The 18,657-nt window shown below is 40.2% G+C and overlaps 1 protein-coding gene across 4 annotated transcripts in view; it reads right to left on the minus strand.

Moving 5' to 3' along the window:
* VDAC1 (voltage dependent anion channel 1) overlaps positions 1–18,657 on the minus strand; it is a 584,928-nt gene that overhangs the window by 180,919 nt on the left and 385,352 nt on the right. For all 4 annotated transcript variants that reach the window (XR_012242902.1, XM_073620778.1, XM_073620777.1 and 1 more), the window contains exon 6: positions 3,161–3,388. Coding sequence is in view for 3 of the 4 variants with exons in the window: in XM_073620778.1 (XP_073476879.1) it covers positions 3,161–3,388 (228 nt within the window). In the remaining variant the exon portion in view is untranslated. The remainder of the gene's footprint in view (positions 1–3,160; positions 3,389–18,657) is intronic.

Genomic DNA, 18,657 nt, shown 5'->3' on the forward strand with positions numbered 1-18,657 from the left:
ACCATAATGTTAATTAGAGGATGGGCTTGCTCTAATGTCCAAGTCCTCTAGGACTCCAATACAGCCTGCCAGGCTGCCAGACTGCCTTCACTGTGATGATCTACCAAGAGATTGGAGAAAAGCAATTTCCTAACTCGATAGCTGGAATTCTTAGCCACCAACTGTTTAAACGGAACTGCTTTGAAAGAGACTGCCTTTAGCACAGTGACTCTCATGCAGAAATGAAGAGTTGGTCAACTCTTGGACTGCCTGAATCTGGGAGAGGACAGTTCAAAGTTTTTCCTAAGGAAGAAAATCCATGGCTTGAGCTGTGTCTAGGATCAGACCCAGATACTCAAAGCAATAGGCTTGGATGCAGGTTTAGGATTCAGTTTAACCTTTTCAATACCTGAACTGTCCTTGTCACACTGCTGGTCAGGGCTTGTGCCCACTGTTTCCTCAACAAAAGGTCCTGTCTACCAAAATTCTCCCTAATGGAGGGAGACTATGACAGTCCTGGTGGATTCCAAGCAGAATATTTGGGTAGCATGAAGACATTCAGGGCCTTGAGATCCAAGCTCGGACTGATGCCCCTTTTTAGTCTGTTGGTTTGGGGGATTTAGAGGCTCAGGGTTTGTGGTTGAACAGGGTTTCTGGTTTGGGTCTGGCCTTATAAGAACTCTTCTTGGTTTCAGAGAGGGAGTGAGTCTTTCCAGCTTGATGCCTAGATTTCATCTGCTCCCTCCCAGTGACATCCTTGATGAGGATGTCCAAGGTTGCTCTGACAAGATGTTGGTCCTCAAAGGGTATATGCAGGAAACCCTTTTTACATGCCTCTTTCGCAGCGCAACATTCAAACAAAAGTGTTCACCAGTTGTTAAATGATGTCCCATAGCTGTCTCCTGCTCCGTTCTTCTGTTATCAGACTGATAACTCCTGACAATTTCTCTGTCACATATGATGAAAGCAGCTGGAGTTTTGTGTTGCGGAGGTTGCTATAAATAGATTAGCACTAAGCTGAATGATTCAACGAACAGAGCTGAAAGTCTCTACCTATGAGGAGAGGTGGTGTGTGCCTTTCCTCCAATCAGCTGTATGCCTAGGCTTCACTGCAGTGGTAACCAGGAAGAGAAAATCTCCTAACACGAAGAGCACTTTCTAAACAGTATATTAAGATGAAGACAGCAGATATGCATGTAAAACTTATAAAGGGAGATTTGTTTCATCCCTGTGTATCATCTGAGGCTGTTCATTTCACTGGGTATATGTGAGGATTTACATGTTTTCTTTTAAAATAACAAACATTTTATACTTACCTTATAATACCATTGCACGGAGTGTCTCCACACCTCTTCTTCTGGGGGCCCCCGCCGGTGCTCCTGGCCCCTCCTCTTCTTGATGTGCCACCATAGGAAACTGCTTCCTATCGTGGCACACCTGCAGGCTTAATTCCAGCTCAGAACACCCACCCACCCCGCATCACAGGATTTGACTGACAGCAGCGGGAGCCAATGAGCTGTGAGAGTGGGGAGAAGAGAGCCACTACAGATTTGCATAGCACTAGATTGAGATTGGGCTCAGGTAAGCATGGGGGGGGTTGAGGGTGGCAACACATATACTCAAACATACATTAAAGTTAAAAATGTTTAGGCTTTACAACCACTTTAAGGAAAGTGTGCACAAGGGGCAAGCAGACAGAGAGGTGATGCAAAAGCCATAAGATTGTAAAGCTGAGTGTTGACAGGAGGATTGCTGAAAGGGGGGCATAAACACTGAGAAGAACAGACAGTAACATGGTAGTATGCTTACTGTGGGTGTAAAGCTGAATGGTCTCAAGAACTCTCCAGGAGATCCTTTCATTTTATAGAATATATAATATTAAAAGGGTAGCTCTGTGTACTGGAGGGTCACTCTCACTGCTCAAAGGCTTGTGCTCTCTAGGCAGGATATACAGGAAAGACTAACAGATGTGCTTGGGGTGGATCATTGGGCTGGAGGTTTTCCATGTGAAAGCAAAAGCGGCACTTAATTTTAATATGAAGTAGGACAGGAAAGGGTTCAAAAGACACGTTCTTCCTGCAGCTTAGCCTTAATGAACAGATGCCCATAAAATGATGATCAAAGACCTTACATATTCCAATCAATTTCAGCAACCTAACCCTTAGACTTACAGTGAGAGCATGCTCTCTCCTGAAGCTGTTACAGGGAAATGATGATGTCTTAAAAATTAGTACTACCTGCTGAACGTGCAGCGCATATCATTTTTGCATTTGAACACTGTGATCCACTGCCTTTGCAGCTTAAGGTTGAGTGGCTAAAGGATGGTAAAAACACAGGAAATCTACACTTCTGGAAGTACCGATCCCCTGGTTTTAAATGTTTCCTCCCTCTCTCCTGCAGTGACGTGAGATCAGATGCAAAGGCCAGTGAGGGCAGTAATTGATCCAGGAATTTGACTGTTTCACATGTGTCAGTTTCACAGTGGACTTCGGCTACCAGTTCAAGAAATTGGAGTGGTGTTCGGCTGCTTGGGCAACAGGAAAAGAATTTACATTTTGAAGGTAACAGCACTTCCTAAAAAATGCAACATGTTATGTATGTGAATATTATGAAACTACTTTCCACAGGGTAACCATTTTCTGCTACGCCAAACAGCTGCAGAGTGCTGGCGACTACAGAAGAAGCAATCAGTTACCTTGACAACAGAGGGTGTTGCTAGGTCTACAAAAGACCTGGGGCTAGAGCCCATAGCAGCGCACTAAAGAAAGTCATATGCTTGGACGGGCATACTTATGTATATAATATATATATATATATATATATATATATATTTGCATATCTGAGCACGGATCCCCACTTACATTAGGGTCCCCAGAGAGCCCCCCCCTTACATCAGGGTCAGCCTCACCAGTGCCCAGCACTGCACCCCCCACTGTACTGTCCTCTGTTCCCTGCAACCCCCACTGTAGTGCCGAGCAATGCAGCCTCCACCCCACTAGTGGCATGGTTTCTAATCGCTGAGATTGGGTGGTGAAGACCAGTTTTGTCAGTGGAAGCACAATCTCAGAACTGAAAGCTCACACAGTCGTTCCAAAATAGAACATTGAATAATCAAACAATCGCAGTCTTGAAGCAAAAATGTTGCATACATTAACATTGTCCATTTTTTTTGTTTACTTACACATTAGTGTGCAACTGGAATTCATCAGTTTTGTATCCGACAGCAAAGTTGCTCTGGGAAACTCTTGACTTGGATGATTCGAAGGTCATCTGGTAGCCTGCTAACCAACCTTCGTAGCCAAATACCGCAGCGCCACGTATTGAGGGACCTGCGATATCGAAATCCATATCGCAGCCTACATTAACGTGTTCTCTTTTGTATGCACTCTTAATCTTCGCATTCTTCTTTCTAAATGTTCCAAAGGAGACATTAGAGATAATCTGTCAATTAAGGTATAGTGCAGAGAACAGATTTTAAGAAATGTATAGAATTTTTCTCAGACCATATAGGAAATACAACACGTTAAAGAAAATTGCTTCACTTACATATCCATGTAAACTGCATGCTGAAAAACAAGTACTGTCTACAATTCTTGATAAAAGGCGGCCTGGATTAAAGCTTATAGTTTCAGTGGAATTACTATGAAAAAAAAAAAAAAAAAAAAACCCACAGATTTTCACTGGCCCGCATTTTTCAATTTCACTTATGTATTGAGCCCTAATCATATCAGGATTTTAGAAAACAAAATATGTATTTTATTTATTTTTTCATAAACATCTTGACATTCCAGTCCAGAGTTTTCTATTTTCTTTTGTTTACAGAGGTGATGTCCTACTTCAAAAATATATGGGTGGACAGTCCCTATTGACTTTCCAGCGCTGGGGACCTCTCAGGATTCAGAAGAGTGTCTGCAGGCAATGACATCACTGCAAGTGGGCTAGTCAAATATATCTATTCGCCTGCACCCAAAAAACGGTGCAAGCAAGGGACATGGAGGAGAGAAGGGAGTATAAAGTGCTCCACAAGATTTAAAAAAAAAAGCTGCATATGGTATATTTAGTTTTGCCTGGAAATTGGCTTCATAGAAAAAGGTAGAGAAAAACATTTTTTGATTTCAATAGTTTTTATTGATGTTTCAAATAAAAAGGAAGAATTACATACAATGAAATATAAGATTGTTAATAATGGACAAAAAAAATTATCACAAATATTACACATATATATTGTAACTAAATGACTGTTCCAAATGATTCAACTCAATATAATATAATTTCGAGAAAAATAACTCAAAAAGTTAAAGGAATAAAGAAAAATGTTAAAAAGAAATAATAAATTAATTAATTAATTTTGGAAGGAAAGAAGGAGTACACTATATGTAAGAAATATAGTATCGATTTATAAACAATTCGATCATTTTTTTTTTTATATCAAATCTTTTTTTATTTTTATAATGCTTGTTCAATACAAATAGGAAAAAGATATTTTTTATACAAATTAACAACTTAAAAAAGAATTTACCATCGTTTCATTTCATAATATACACATTTTCACACTAGGAAACAAACAAATACAAAAAGACTTCGAAAACTCATATATAACTAACCACACACACACCAACAATAAACATACACCTCACATTGATTTTCAATTGGTTTTACTTTGTTCAACTCCCATCATCTTAATATGTTATAAATCAAGATCAATCTCCTCGTCCCCAATCTCTCCTCCTCCCCCCCAACCCCCTCCACATAAGCCATCATACAGCAAATTACTCAAATCAATCCAGTAATGCCAGATTTTATTAAATTTCTGGGGGACTCCTCTATGTTTATATGTTAATCTTTCTTTTTTTAATATATGGTTTATTTTATTACACCACTGTTTATGGGTTAGTGGATCCTTAACTGTCCATTTTTGTAGGACAAGTTTACGGGCTAAGTAGAGAGATCTAGTCCACATTATGTGCATATCAACAGGTAAAATTCCATCTGGAATTATTCCCAGTAGTGATAATTTAGGAGTATTTATTATTTCTGTTCGCGAAATTGTATTCAGAGTGATAAAAACTTTTTCCCAATATCTGTAAAGTTTGGGACATCACCAAAGCATGTGAACAAGGGAGCCATTCCAAACTAAACATCGTTGACATAAAAGCGATATATTTTTTCCCCACGCAAATAATTTTTGTGGGGTATAGTGGGTTCTGTGTAAAATAAAGAGCTGAGTCAATTGCTGAGATGGTGAAATAGATACCTCAGGGAGGATCTCCATAGCACGAGTCCATTCATCTTCATTAAGATCTATCAGATTCGATAAATAATCTATCCAAAGTTTCCATATCTCATCAAAAGAATTTTGTTTGTCCAGTAAAATAGCTGTAAGACGTTCATTAACCATTATAAATGACAATTTATTTTTAACCAACTGGATGGGAACATAAGGAGATTTCCAAGATTTGGCTATTGCAATTCTAGCAGCAATAAAAATGATTGCTATGTTTTTTTTATGTTTCCGAGAATGTTCAATAGGGTATCCCAATAATGCTTGTTTAGGAGATTTTATTAGGGAAATATTGGTCAAGGAATATATCAAATCATAAATCTGTATCCAAAATTTCTTTATTCTTGGACACGTCCACCAAATATGGAACATAGTGCCACCCATTCCACATTCTCTGAAACATAATGATGATGCTTCAGGGATATATTTTGCTGATCTAATTGGAACCTCCCCACTGTGTTATTGTATTCTGACAGCATAGATGGATCAGAGTTTGCCTGCTTTTTGCTGAACCATCCAATCCCCATTTATGGTCAATTTAAGTGACCGAGATAAAATCAAGCAAAGTCTGTCACAGAAAAAGTAGGGAGCACTCAAGGGGAAGATGACTAAAAGACTTGCTGAAAATTCCATCCAAAAAAAAAAAGTAAAATGCGATGTGGAAAATAAATAGCTTGCGATTTGGTTTTGACACAGAGAACCATATCAAAAGAGAACTTAGGAGGCCAAATAAATAACTGTTGTATTGTACAGTAAGTCTGTGATTAGAATGCACATGGGCCATGTGATGCGCATCACAGCTCCCAGGAAACTGAGACAGTCGGCCAGCCCATCAGTGACAGACCACGCAGGGTTGAACAAAAGACTGTATCAAGGATGTAAAATAAGGTGCTATGATGAATGCACACTCTCATATCCTGTAGGTCCTATAATGGGTGCTTATAGTGAATAACTGCCATTTGGTAAGGTTTGCCATCCATATTAGGAATACATTGAAGTATGTGGATGGTAGTCGGAGACTACATACCAACTAGTCAGGTGCCTGCTTCCCCATTATTGAATATAAATGAAAAAGAGTGGTTTTGACAGCATCGCAGTTTTTTAACCCAAGCCGATATGTAAGTATTCCAGGGATCCATTTCTCTGGCCCCTCCCTGATATTTGGGTTAATCATCATACCATATTAATACATATTTATGTATACATATTTTTTGCAGATATGGCATGCATCCACTCCTGAGGAAGCGGTGAGATTCCACGAAACGCTTAGAGATTATTTAATTCAGGTATACCGTATAGGTTTCATCCCATTTAGACCTTATTATATAACATTCAATTTCTGAAACTTTTTGTTTTTATGATATGGAGTACATACTGGTTCATATTACCATTCAATGTCTTGTGCTATCATGCCTTCTCAGGTATATGTATGTATTATATTATGTCACTTGGACAGTATATATACATTCATATCATGTATGCCTGATTTTAGGATGTCATGTTTATGTCCTTTTCATGAAATTTTTCTAATAAATCGTCTGTGCAGCAATCCCAAGCCTGTGGGAAGGCTTGATTGCTAAGCACAACCAACTGGGACTGACGTGCACCTCACCCTCTGGATAATATATATATATATATATATATATATATATATATATATATATATATATATATATATATATATATAGTAATGTGCTATGTTGTTTGCTAATAACTATTTTTTTACAGAGTTTACAGAGTCATGTGCCTCATATAAAGTCCCAAACTCCTTCTGCATGTCTAGATTAGAGATGGAGGCATATACCTGTATGTGCTTCATTTTAGGTCCCAAAAAAAGCCATTTTTCGAAAATGTTAGGAAAGAATAATGATCTATAAATTAAGTTCAATCAAATAAATGATTAGGGGAAATTTTAAATACGCATATAATAAAGATCTTTGAACTTAGGCCTCATCCAAACAATCTAAAACAGAGCTGACAGAAAACAGGGGGGGTTGTCCACAGTGTCCATATAAGGACTATGTCGGCCACAGAAAGGAGACATATAAGATATATCACTTCTACGAGGAAGTGAGCTGCCATCTAGACAGGGGAAGGCCCATGGATTTAGTGTACCTGGATTTTGCAAAGGCATTCGATACAGTCCCCCATAAGCTGGTTACAGGGTCGTGTCCAAAGGGTACTGATAAATAATGTGTACTTACATTGGTCTGGAGTGGTAAGTGGGGTGCTTCAGGGTTCTGTCTTGGGACCAATTCGATTTGATTTATTCATAAATGATATAGAGAACGTGATAAATCGTTCAATCTCAGTTTTTGCTGGACGACACAAAATTAAGCAGGGCAATAATTTCACATTAGGATATAAAAATCTTACAGAAAGACCTGAACAAAATAATGGAGTGGGCAACTACATGGCAAATGAGGTTTAATGTGGAGAAATGTAAAGTAATGCACTTGGGTGCAAAAAACACAAATGCAAACTACTCACTAGGGGGAGAACCGATGGGGGAATCAAGGAAAGATCTGGGGGTCCTAGTAGATGACAGATTGAACAATAGCATTCAATGTCAAGCTGCAGCTACCGAAGCAGGCAGAATATTAGCATGCATAAAAAAGGGATATACACCAGAGATAAATCCTACCACTGTATGTGTTAGACCACATCTGGAGTATTCTGTCCAGTTCTGGTCACCAGTCCTCAGAAGGGATATGCTGGAACTGGAGAGAGTCCAAAGAAGAGCAACAAAACTAATAAGGGGACTGGAGAACCTCAATTACAAGGAAAGACTGCAAACACTAGATATATTCTCGCTGGAGAAAAGATGCTTGCGAGGAGACATGATAGCAATTTACAAATACCTCCATGGTGATCCCAGCATAGGAAAAAACTATTCAGTCACAAGGAGTGTAAAAGAGGACACGGGGCCACACATTGAGATTGGAAGAGAAGCGGTTTAACCTTAAACTGAAAAGGGGGGATTTCACCAGCAGGGCAATAGGGATGTGGAACTCTCTTCCACAATTGGCGGTGGCTGCGGGGAGTATTGATAGTTTTAAGAGAATCTTAGATGTGCATCTTAAGGAACACGACATACAGAGATATGGGAAATATAGACACCGACACACTTGCACCTACACAGGTTGAACTGGATGGACTATTGTATATATTCAACCTAGATAACTTTCTAGGATAGCTTGTCTAAAAAATCATCACTATCCACAAGTGGTTGCATAGTATTCGGTTCAAGTAATGGTGTATGTGAAATATTGGTGCCTTGTGTAGCAATAGTGCATGTAGGTGGTACATTTCCACCAGAAGTATTTAGAAAATGGAAAAGAATAAATGGTATTTTTAACCGCTTCAGCCCCGGAAGATTTTACCCCCTTCCTGACCAGAGCGTTTTTTGCGATTTGGCACTGCGTCGCTTTAGCTGACAATTACGCGGTCGTGCGACATGTCTCCCAAACAAAATTGACGTCCTTCTTTCCCCACAAATAGAGCTTTCTTTTGGTGGTATTTGATCGCCTCTGTGATTTTTATTTTTTGCACTATAAACCAAATAAGAGCGACAATTTTGAAAAAAAACGCATTATTTTTTACATTTTGCTATAATAAATATCCCTCAAAAATATATAAAAAAACATTTTTTCCTCAGTTTAGGCCGATCGTATTCTTCTACATATTTTTGGTAAAAAAAAAAAATCGCAATAAGCGTTTATTGATTGGTTTGCGCAAAAGTTTTAGCGTTTACAAAATAGGGGATAGTTTTATGGCATCTTTATTAATAATTTTTTTTTTTACTAGTAATCGTAGCGATCTTTATTGTGACTGCGACATTATGGCGGACATGTCGGACATTTTTGACACATTTTTGGGACCATTGTCATTTATACAGCAGTCGGTGCTATAAAAATGCACTGATTCCTGTGTAAATTACACTGGCAGTGAAGGGGTTAACCCCTAGGGGGCGGGGAGGGGTTAAGTATGTCCTAGGGGAGTGATTACTAACTGTAGGGGGATGGGCTAGCAGTGTCATTACACTGATCACCGCTCCAGATTACAGGGAGCTGTGATCAGTGACACTTGTCACTAGGCAGAACGGGGAGATGCTGTTGACATCAGCATCTCCCCGTTCGTCCTCTCCGTGAGGCGATCGCGGGTATCCCCGCGGCGATCGAGTCCGTGGGACCCACGACCCGACTCACTGAGCTCCCGGCCGGTGCCCGCGCCGGCGCGCACGCAATGGCAGGGCGGGAAATTCAAATGGACATACCTGTAAGTCCTTTTCCCCAGCCGTGCCATTCTGCCGACGTACATCGGCGTGCGCCGGTCGGTAAGGGGTTAAGGTGCCAAATTAGAACAAAATTATTTTATAAAAATAGAAATGTATTCAAGCAATAAAAACAAAGCATACAAAGAGTAAATGTTGATAATACAGTATTAATACATGTGCTGACTGATTTCATCTCTACATGTTTCGCCTTGATATTGGCTTCTTCAGGAGATAAAAATTGGTATCAGGCACAATAAGCATTAGAAGGAAACAGAGTTTTGTTGAAAAGCAGAACAATCAACAATTATAACAATCACAATATATAAATATATACAAATTGAAAGAACATTCATCGACTGAAAGATAGCATAGCAACCAAGTCATTGATGGTCATAATATTTACCTGTATATTCAAAAACTATTTGCATATAAATTGAGGCTCTACAATCATGGGGATATCAACAGACGGATCAACCGGTAAAGCCATAGGGCGGGTGTACAGCCACCGGTGAATGGTCCAGAAACTAGAGACTAAGGTGATGAGCAGAATTAGACACTAAGGCAACAAACAATCACCAATAAACTGGTTAAATGTAAAATGGTTTTTACCCTGTGCCAGCGATATTTCGCTGTAATCACGGGTTTGACAGTTGATCACCAACTCCACAACAGGAATGGATGAAGATGACAAAAAAGATAAGATGAATTAATTTCTGAATTGTCATGAAATCAAATCATGACCCCTTAATCAGAAAGATAGTAAATGTAATTAGTATAAAATTGCAATAGTCAAAGAAACAGCAGGCAACGCAGAGAAACAGTGGTAAATTTACCTTCAGTCAAGGATTCACTAACACATCTCTCTCCCTCCCATACTGGACCGCAAATAACAACTAAAAACTGAGCTGTTTATATATCCCCCCCACCCTCGAATTAAATGGCCCCTTGGCGCCAAAATTCGAGGGTGAGGACGCTCAGTGACCGCCAAATAGTGCAACCAAGGTCGCACCGGAAATTACGTCATTATGGCGAGGACACCAACTGGAAGTGACGCCCTAAAGATGGCGGCAGACCGGATGTCATTAAAAACACCAATGGAACTGGAAATGTCAGCAGCAAATAGGGCAAACACTGTAGGAAAAGACGCAAGGATGTATATAACACCCAAGCCCAAAATGACAAATAGGCAGGCCAAAAATAGACGCTTTAACCGGGAAAAGATATTAAATCACAATTAGAGGGGGCCTAATAAAAGGCAACCCCACTAAATGGGACTTAAGTCAGCCAGATGGTAAATGCGCCACTCAGTGGAAACCAGAAGGATTACACCAAAAATGACACCGTGGGCGTCCCCATGGCTACCAAATCCGACAAAATCCTCATGATGGGGATTAACCACTAGCCGCCCGCCCACTGTCATATGACAGTGGGACGAGGCAGCTCTCGTTCTGGGCGGACATCATATGACGTGATCGCCTTCCCGAGCCACTAGGGGGCGCGCGCGCCCGCCGCGTAACTGGGGACCCGATGTGCATGCCCAGCGGCTGTGATGTCCACCGGGCACCCACGATTGCCCAGTAACTGAGCAGGACCGTGGATCTGTGTGCATGTCAGAGGAGAGGAGACCGATGGTGTGTCTCTTGTACATAGCGACACCGATCGGTCACCTCCCCCAGTCAGTCCCCTCCCCCCAGTTAGAATCACTTTCTTAGGACACACATTTAACCCCTCGATCACCCCCTAGTATTAACCCCTTCCCTGCCAGTCACATTTACACAGTAATCAATGCATTTTTATAGCACGGATCGCTGTATAAATGTGAATAGTCTCAAAAATGTGTCAAAAGTGTCCGATATGTCCGCCTCAATATCGCAGTCACAATAAAAATCGCAGATCGCCGCCATGAAAAGTAAAAAAAAAAAAAATATATAAAAATGCCATAAATCTATCCCCTATTTTGTAGATGCTATAACTTTTGTGCAAACCAATCAATATACGCTTATTGCGATTTTTTTTGCCAAAAATATGTAGAAGAATACATATCGGCCTAAACTGAGGAAAAACTTTGTTTCAAAAAAAAAAAAAAATTGGATATTTATTATAGCAAAAATCCCTCTTCTTTTGTTTATAGCGCAATGAATACAAACCGCAGAGCTGATCAAATACCACCAAAAGAAAGCTCTATTTGTGGGGAAAAAATGATAAAAATTTCATTAGGGTGCAGTGTTGCATGACCGCGCAATTGTCATTCAAATTGCGACAGCGCTGAAAGCTGAAAAATGGCTTGGGCAGGAAGGGGGTGAAAGTGCCCTGTATTGAGGTGGTTAAGGACAGTATGATGTTTAAAAATAAACATTTAAAATATTGTCTACCAATACGGGACAAAAAATAAAGCAAGGAACAATAAATTTATACAAATAAACAAAGAATTTTAGCAAACCATTAAATTGACCAAAGATGCCATAAGAATGCTATGCAAGTCAACAATCGAGATTACAAAAATATATAACAGCCAATTATGCAATTGGAAATTCATTTGACATCAAACTCTATAAAGAATTATATAAATCAATCCGGTATTCTCAAAAATAGAAGAGTATGGCAAATTCAATTTAGAGGAATGGCTTATAGCTGATGGATTCATTCAAGACTGGATGGACTGTGGCTGCCAGGGAATGAATCCATCTTGTTTCCCGCTGAAGGAGAGTCCTATCAAGGTCACCGCCCTGGTCATGAGTCAGTAAATGTTCAAGTGCAAAAAATTTTCATTTTAGAAACCTGAAAGGAATGATAGAGTCCCATATGACGGCTAATGGCAGTCTCCATTCTCTTCTTTTGAACAAGAAAATCATGATCTCCGATTCTGTGAATAAATGGTCTTTTGGTTTTTCCTACATAGAATGCTTGACAATAACATACCATGTAGTAAACCACACCAATCGATTGACAGTTTGCAAAAAAGTGAGGTTTGTAGATCCATCCATTTAGCAGAGCCAGCTCAGCAGAATTCATTAGAAATCTGCAGAATTCGCATCTGCCGCATAGAGCAGTTCCTACGACTTGATCCTCTCTGTCTAGGCATCAAGCGACTATTATTATTATTATTATTATTATACAGGATTTATATAGCGCCGACAGTTTACGCAGCGCTTTACAACATTAGAGCAGACAATACAAGTACAATACAATTCAATACAGGAGGAATCAGAGGGCCCTGCTCGTTAGAGCTTACAATCTAGGAGGGAGGGTCAAGTTATACAAAAGGGTAATAGCTGTGGGGGATGAGCTAATGGAGAAAATAGTGCAGTTATTAGATGGAGGCAGGATAGGCTTCTCTGAAGAGGAAAGTTATCTATGAACCAATTGATCCTTTAAGGATCTAGACTTCCTATAAGTGATCTGAGGATATGGGTTAACATACTTTGCGATCACATCGTCAGTGGCCAAAAGATGCCAATACTTTTGAATTAGATGGTGAAACTTATCATTTTCCCCAGCAAATCTTGTAATCAATCGTACGGTGGCGGCCTCACCGTAATGACATAATTTCCGATGCAAACTTGGTCGCACTACTTGGAGATCACTGAGTATCCTCACCCTTGAATTTTGGCGCCAAAGCGGCCATTTAATTCGAGGGTGGAGGGTGGTATATAAATAGCCAAGTTTTTAGTTGTTATTTGCGGTCCAGCATGGGAGGGAGAGAGATGTGTTGGCGAATCCTTGACTGAAGGTAACTTTGCCACTGTTGCTCAGAGTTGTCTGCTGTTTCTTTGACTATTTAAATTTTATACTAATTAAGTTTACTATCTTTCTGATTAAGGGGTCATGATTTGATTTCATGACAATTCAGAAATGAGTTCATCTTATCTTTTTCGTCATCTTCATCCATTCCTGTTGTGGAGTTGGTGATCAACTGTCAAACCTGTTATTACAGCAAAATATCGCTGACACAGGGTAAAAACCATTTTACATTTAACCAGTTTATTGGTGCTTGTTTGTTGCCTTAGTGTCCAATTCTGCTCATCACCTTATCCTCTAGTTTCTGGACCAGTCACCAGTGGCTGTACTTTAGATACAGCCCCCCCATCCCCCCCCCCCCATGGCTTTACCGGATGATCCGTCTGTTGATATCCCCATGATTGTGGAGCCTCAATTTATATGCAAATAGTTTTTGAATATAGGGGTAAATATTATGACCATCGATGACTTGGTTGCTATGCTATCTTTCAGTCGATGAATGTTCTTTCAATTTGTTTCATTTGTATATATTTATATATTGTGATTGTTATAATTGTTTTCAACAAAACTCTGTTTACTTCTAGTGCTTATTGTACCTGATACCAATTATATCTCCTAAAGAAGCCAATATCAACATGTAGAGATGAAATCAGTCAGCACGTGTATTAGTACTGTATTATAAACATTTACTCTTTGTATGCTCTGTTTTTTAGCTTGAATAAATTTCTATTTTTATAAAATAATTTTGTTCTAATTTGGCACCTTAAAAACTCCATTTATTCTTTTCAATTTTCTAAGGGATGTGGGGCCATATTCTCTAAGTGATAGACAAAATATCTTCTCTTCCACCAGAGGTAGCGGACGAGATGCACCCTTAACTTGTGTACCTGCACCTTGAGAAGAATTCCCATGGTGGAGACATACAAATAAAACAATATATATAAATTTGAAAAAGTGTAATCCATACAATGGTAGGATATAGTGTTGTCTGTACGGTCAATGTTTCGCCTACTTTGCTTTGCTTCTTCAGGACCCAGACATACGACTAATAATACTTGAATTACCTATAACATACTGTTAGTGACATATCATTTCTGGTACAAAATTACATTTTTTAGCATAGAGGTATCACATGTGCTTCTACCAATGAAACTCAGCAATAGGTCGATCAACACAAATGCCTGGGGCGGGCATAGAAGCACATCCAGGCACCACACACAGGACAAAGGGGGGAGAGCAACAATCCTAAACAAAGAAATATATGTACAGCGCCTTGAAAAATAAATTCATACCCCCTTGAAATTTTCCAGATTTTGTCACATTAAAACCAAAAACATAAATTTATTTTGTTGGAATTTTATGTGAGAGACCAACACAAAGTGGCACATAATTGTGAAGTGGAAGGAAAATGATTTTAAAAATTTTTTACAAATAAATATCTGAAAACTTGCGAGCATTTGTATTCGGCCCCCTTTACTCTTATACCTTGAACTAAGATCTAGTGGAACCAATTGCCTTCAGAATTCACCTAATTAGTAAATAGAGCCCACTTGTGTGTCATTTAATCTCAGTATAAATACAGATGTTCTGTAAAGCCCTCAGAGGTTTGTTAGCGAACCTTAGTGAACAAACAGCATCATGAAGGCCAAGGATTACACCAGACAATTCAGGTATAATGTTGTGGAGAAGTTTAAAGCAAAGTTAGGTATAAAATAAATACCCCAAGCTTTGAACATCTCACGGAGCACTGTTCAATCCATCATCCGAAAATGGAAAGAGTATGGCACAACTGCAAACCTACCAAGACATGGCCGTCCACCTAAACTGACAGGTCGGACAAGGGGAGCATTATTCAGAGAAGCAGCCAAGAGGCTCATGGTAACTGTGGAGGAGCTGCAGAGATCCACAGCTCAGGTGGGAGAATCTGTCAACAGGACAACTATTAGTCGTGGACTCCACAAATCTGGCCTTTATGGAAGCGTGGCAAGAAGAAAGCTATTGTTGAATGAAAGCCATAAAGAAATCCTGTTGGCAGTTTGTGAGAAGCCATGTAGGGGACACAGCAAACATGTTGAAGGTGGTGCTCTGGTCAGATGAGACCAAAATGGAACTTTCTGGCCTAGAAGCAAAAAACACTATGTGTGGCAGAAAACTAAACCTGAACACACCATCCGCACCATGAAATATGGTGGCAGCATCATGTTGTGGGGATGCTTTTCTTCAGCAGGGACAGGGAAGCTGGTCAGAGTTGATGGGAAGATGGATGAAGCCCTATACAGGGCAGTCTTAGAAGATAACTTGTTAGAGTTTGCAAAACACTTGAGACTGGGGCGGAGGTTCACCTTCCAGCACGACCCTAAACATACAGCCAGAGCTACAATGGAATGGTTTAGATCAAAGCATATTCATGTGTTAGAATGGTTAAAAACATTTTTTTTTGCTAGAAAATTACTTAGAACCCCCAAACATTATACATTTTTTTTCTAACATCTTAGAGAATAAAATGGCGGTCGTTGCAATACATTCTGTCACACCGTATTTGTGCAAAGGTCTTACAAGCGCACTTTTTTTTTTTTTAAATACACTTTTTTGAATTAAAAAATAGGACAAAAGTAAAGTTAGTCCAATTTTTTTTTTATATTGTGAAAGATAATGTTATGCCAAGTAAATTGATACCCAACATGTCACGCTTCAAAATTGCGCCCGCTCATGGAATGGCGACAAACTTTTACCCTTAAAAATCTCCATAGGCGACATTTAAAAATTTTTACCGGTTGCATGTTTTGTGTTACAGAGGAGGTCTAGGGCTAGAATTACTGCTCTCGCACTACCGATCGCGGCTATACCTCACATGTGTGGTTTGAACACCGTTTTCATATGCGGGCGCTACTCACGTATGCGTTCGCTTCTGCATGCGAGCTCGGCGGGACGGGGCGCGCTTACATTTTTTTTTAATGTATTTTACCTTTTTTTTTCTTTTTTTAAATAAAAAGTAAGAAAAGCTGTCACTTTTATTCCTATTACAAGGAATGTAAACATCCCTTATAATAGAAAAAAAGCATGACAGGACCTCTTAAATATGAGATCTGGGGTAAAAAAAAACTAGCTGCTGCCATAACAAAGATATCAGCCCCCAAATTAGGGACGTACATAGGTGTGCGGCTGTCCGAAAATGGTTAACTCATTTGAGAATCTGTTGCAAGGTTTGCAAATTGCTGTTCACAGAAGCTCTCCATCCAACCTGACAGAGCTTGAGCTATTTTGCAAAGAAGAATAGGCAAAAATATCACTCTCTAGAAGAGCAAAGTTGGTAGAGACATACCCAAAAAGACTTGCAATTGCAGGGAAAGGTGGTTCTACAAAGTATTGACTCAGGGGGGCTGAATACAAATGCACACCAAACTTTTCAGATATTTGTAAAACATTTTGAAAACCATTTATAATTTTTCTTCCATTTCACAAATATGTGCCACTGTGTTGGTCTATCACATAAAATCCCAATAAAATACATTTACGTTTTTTTGTTGTAACATGACAAAAATAGGGTTTTTTGGTCATACTTACCTGTAAAATACTTTTCTTTGCGTACATCATGGGACACAGATATAGGCTAATATTCATTACCTGCTGGGTTATACTTCATCTCTAGGTGAATGGAAACTGGTAGACCAAAGGTCTTTAGACAGGAAGTGATCCCGTATTTAGCCCCTCAAATACAGGAAGTACTTCAGTTTTGTAGCAAGCACTGAATCCTCAAAAAGAGGGGAGGGACCTCTGTGTCCCATGATGTACTCAAAGAAAAGGATTTTACAGGAAAGTATGACAAAAAAATCCTATTTTCTTTTTCATACATCATGGGACACAGAGTTAGACTAATATTCATTACCTGCTGGGACGTCCCAGCCTTGAAGGGAGGGAGACACCCTGCCAAACAATAGCCATCAGACCTTATACGGCAGCCCGCAGTACACTGCGGCCAAAAGCCGAATCCTCAGCTGCTCGAACATCATCCACTTGATAACATTTTGTGAACATATGTACTGAAGACTATGTAGCAGCCTTACAAATCTGAGCCACAGATACCCGATGGCGAAAGGCCCAGGAGGTTCCTACACCCCTGGTAGAATGAGCTCTCACCCTAAAGGGAGGAGCTTTACGTTTTAGACCGTAGGCCTGAATGACCAATTGACGGACCCAATTGGCAATGGAAGCTTTGGAAGCTGCCTGCCCTTTCTTGGGTCCTTTTGGTAAAGGAGTCTGATCCTCAAATCTCACCAGATCTAGACAAATAAACCTTGACTGTCCGGACAACGTCCAAGGAGTGCAGTCGTGTCTCTTCCACCAAATGAGGCTGAGAGAAAAAAGAAGGCAAAATAACATCCTGATTTGAATGAAAGGCTGACACCGCCTTTGGCAAAAAGGATGGAACAGGTCGTAACATGACCCTGTCGTGGTGAAGGATCAAGTACAGTTCCCTGCATGAAAGGGCTGAGAACTCAGACACTCTTCTAGCCAAGGTGATAGCCATGAGGGAGGCTAGCTTGCGTGACAGCCTAATGGAATTTCCTTAATAGGTGCAAATGGTTGTTCTTGTAAAACAGACAGCACCAAGTCCAACTCCCAAGGACACATAGGTGACCTAATGGGGGGAAGCAAGCGAATTGCCCCCTGCATAAAGGTTCAGACCAGTGAAGGGGAGGCTAAAGGCCTTTGGAAGAATACTGCTGGGGCCGAAACTTAACCTCTTGATTGTACTTAAAGCCAATTTGATTTTCACAGCTGACAGCTGTAGAAAAGAGAGAATTCTCCCAATAACGTATTTCCAAGGATGCCATTTTTTGGCTTCACACCAAGCAATATAGTCTTCCAGACCTTATGATAGATCTTCCTAGTGACCGCTTTTCTAGCATTCACTAGGGTAGACACCACTGGTCCTGAGATGCCACGGTCCTTTAACACCCTGGCTTCAATAGCCATGATGTCAAATTTAGAGACTGTAAATTGGGGTGGAATATAGGCCCTTGAGACAGTAGATCGGAGTGCCGTGGAAACGTCCATGGCCTTTCTATTGTCAGTTTCACAATCTCCGGGAACCAGGGCCTTCTGGGCCAGGCTGGTGCCACCAGAATGACTGGAACTTCCTATCTCCGAATCCTGTAGCTTGTGGAACCTGGATGCCAGTAGGTCGACCTCTGGCCATCCCTAAAGTTGGGGCAAATATCCTGAAACACCCCTGGGTGTAGGGACCATTCCCCCGGGCAGATTTGCTGGCAGCTGAGATAATCTGCCTTCCAGTTCTCTACTCCCAGGATATGGACTGCCGATAGAATCGGCACATGTCCCTCTGCCCAGGCTAGTATGTGGTTCATCTCCTTCAGAGCTG

This window comes from Aquarana catesbeiana, linkage group LG03 (assembly GCF_042186555.1).
Source record: "Aquarana catesbeiana isolate 2022-GZ linkage group LG03, ASM4218655v1, whole genome shotgun sequence".
In the NCBI taxonomy this organism is placed as follows: domain Eukaryota; kingdom Metazoa; phylum Chordata; class Amphibia; order Anura; family Ranidae; genus Aquarana; species Aquarana catesbeiana.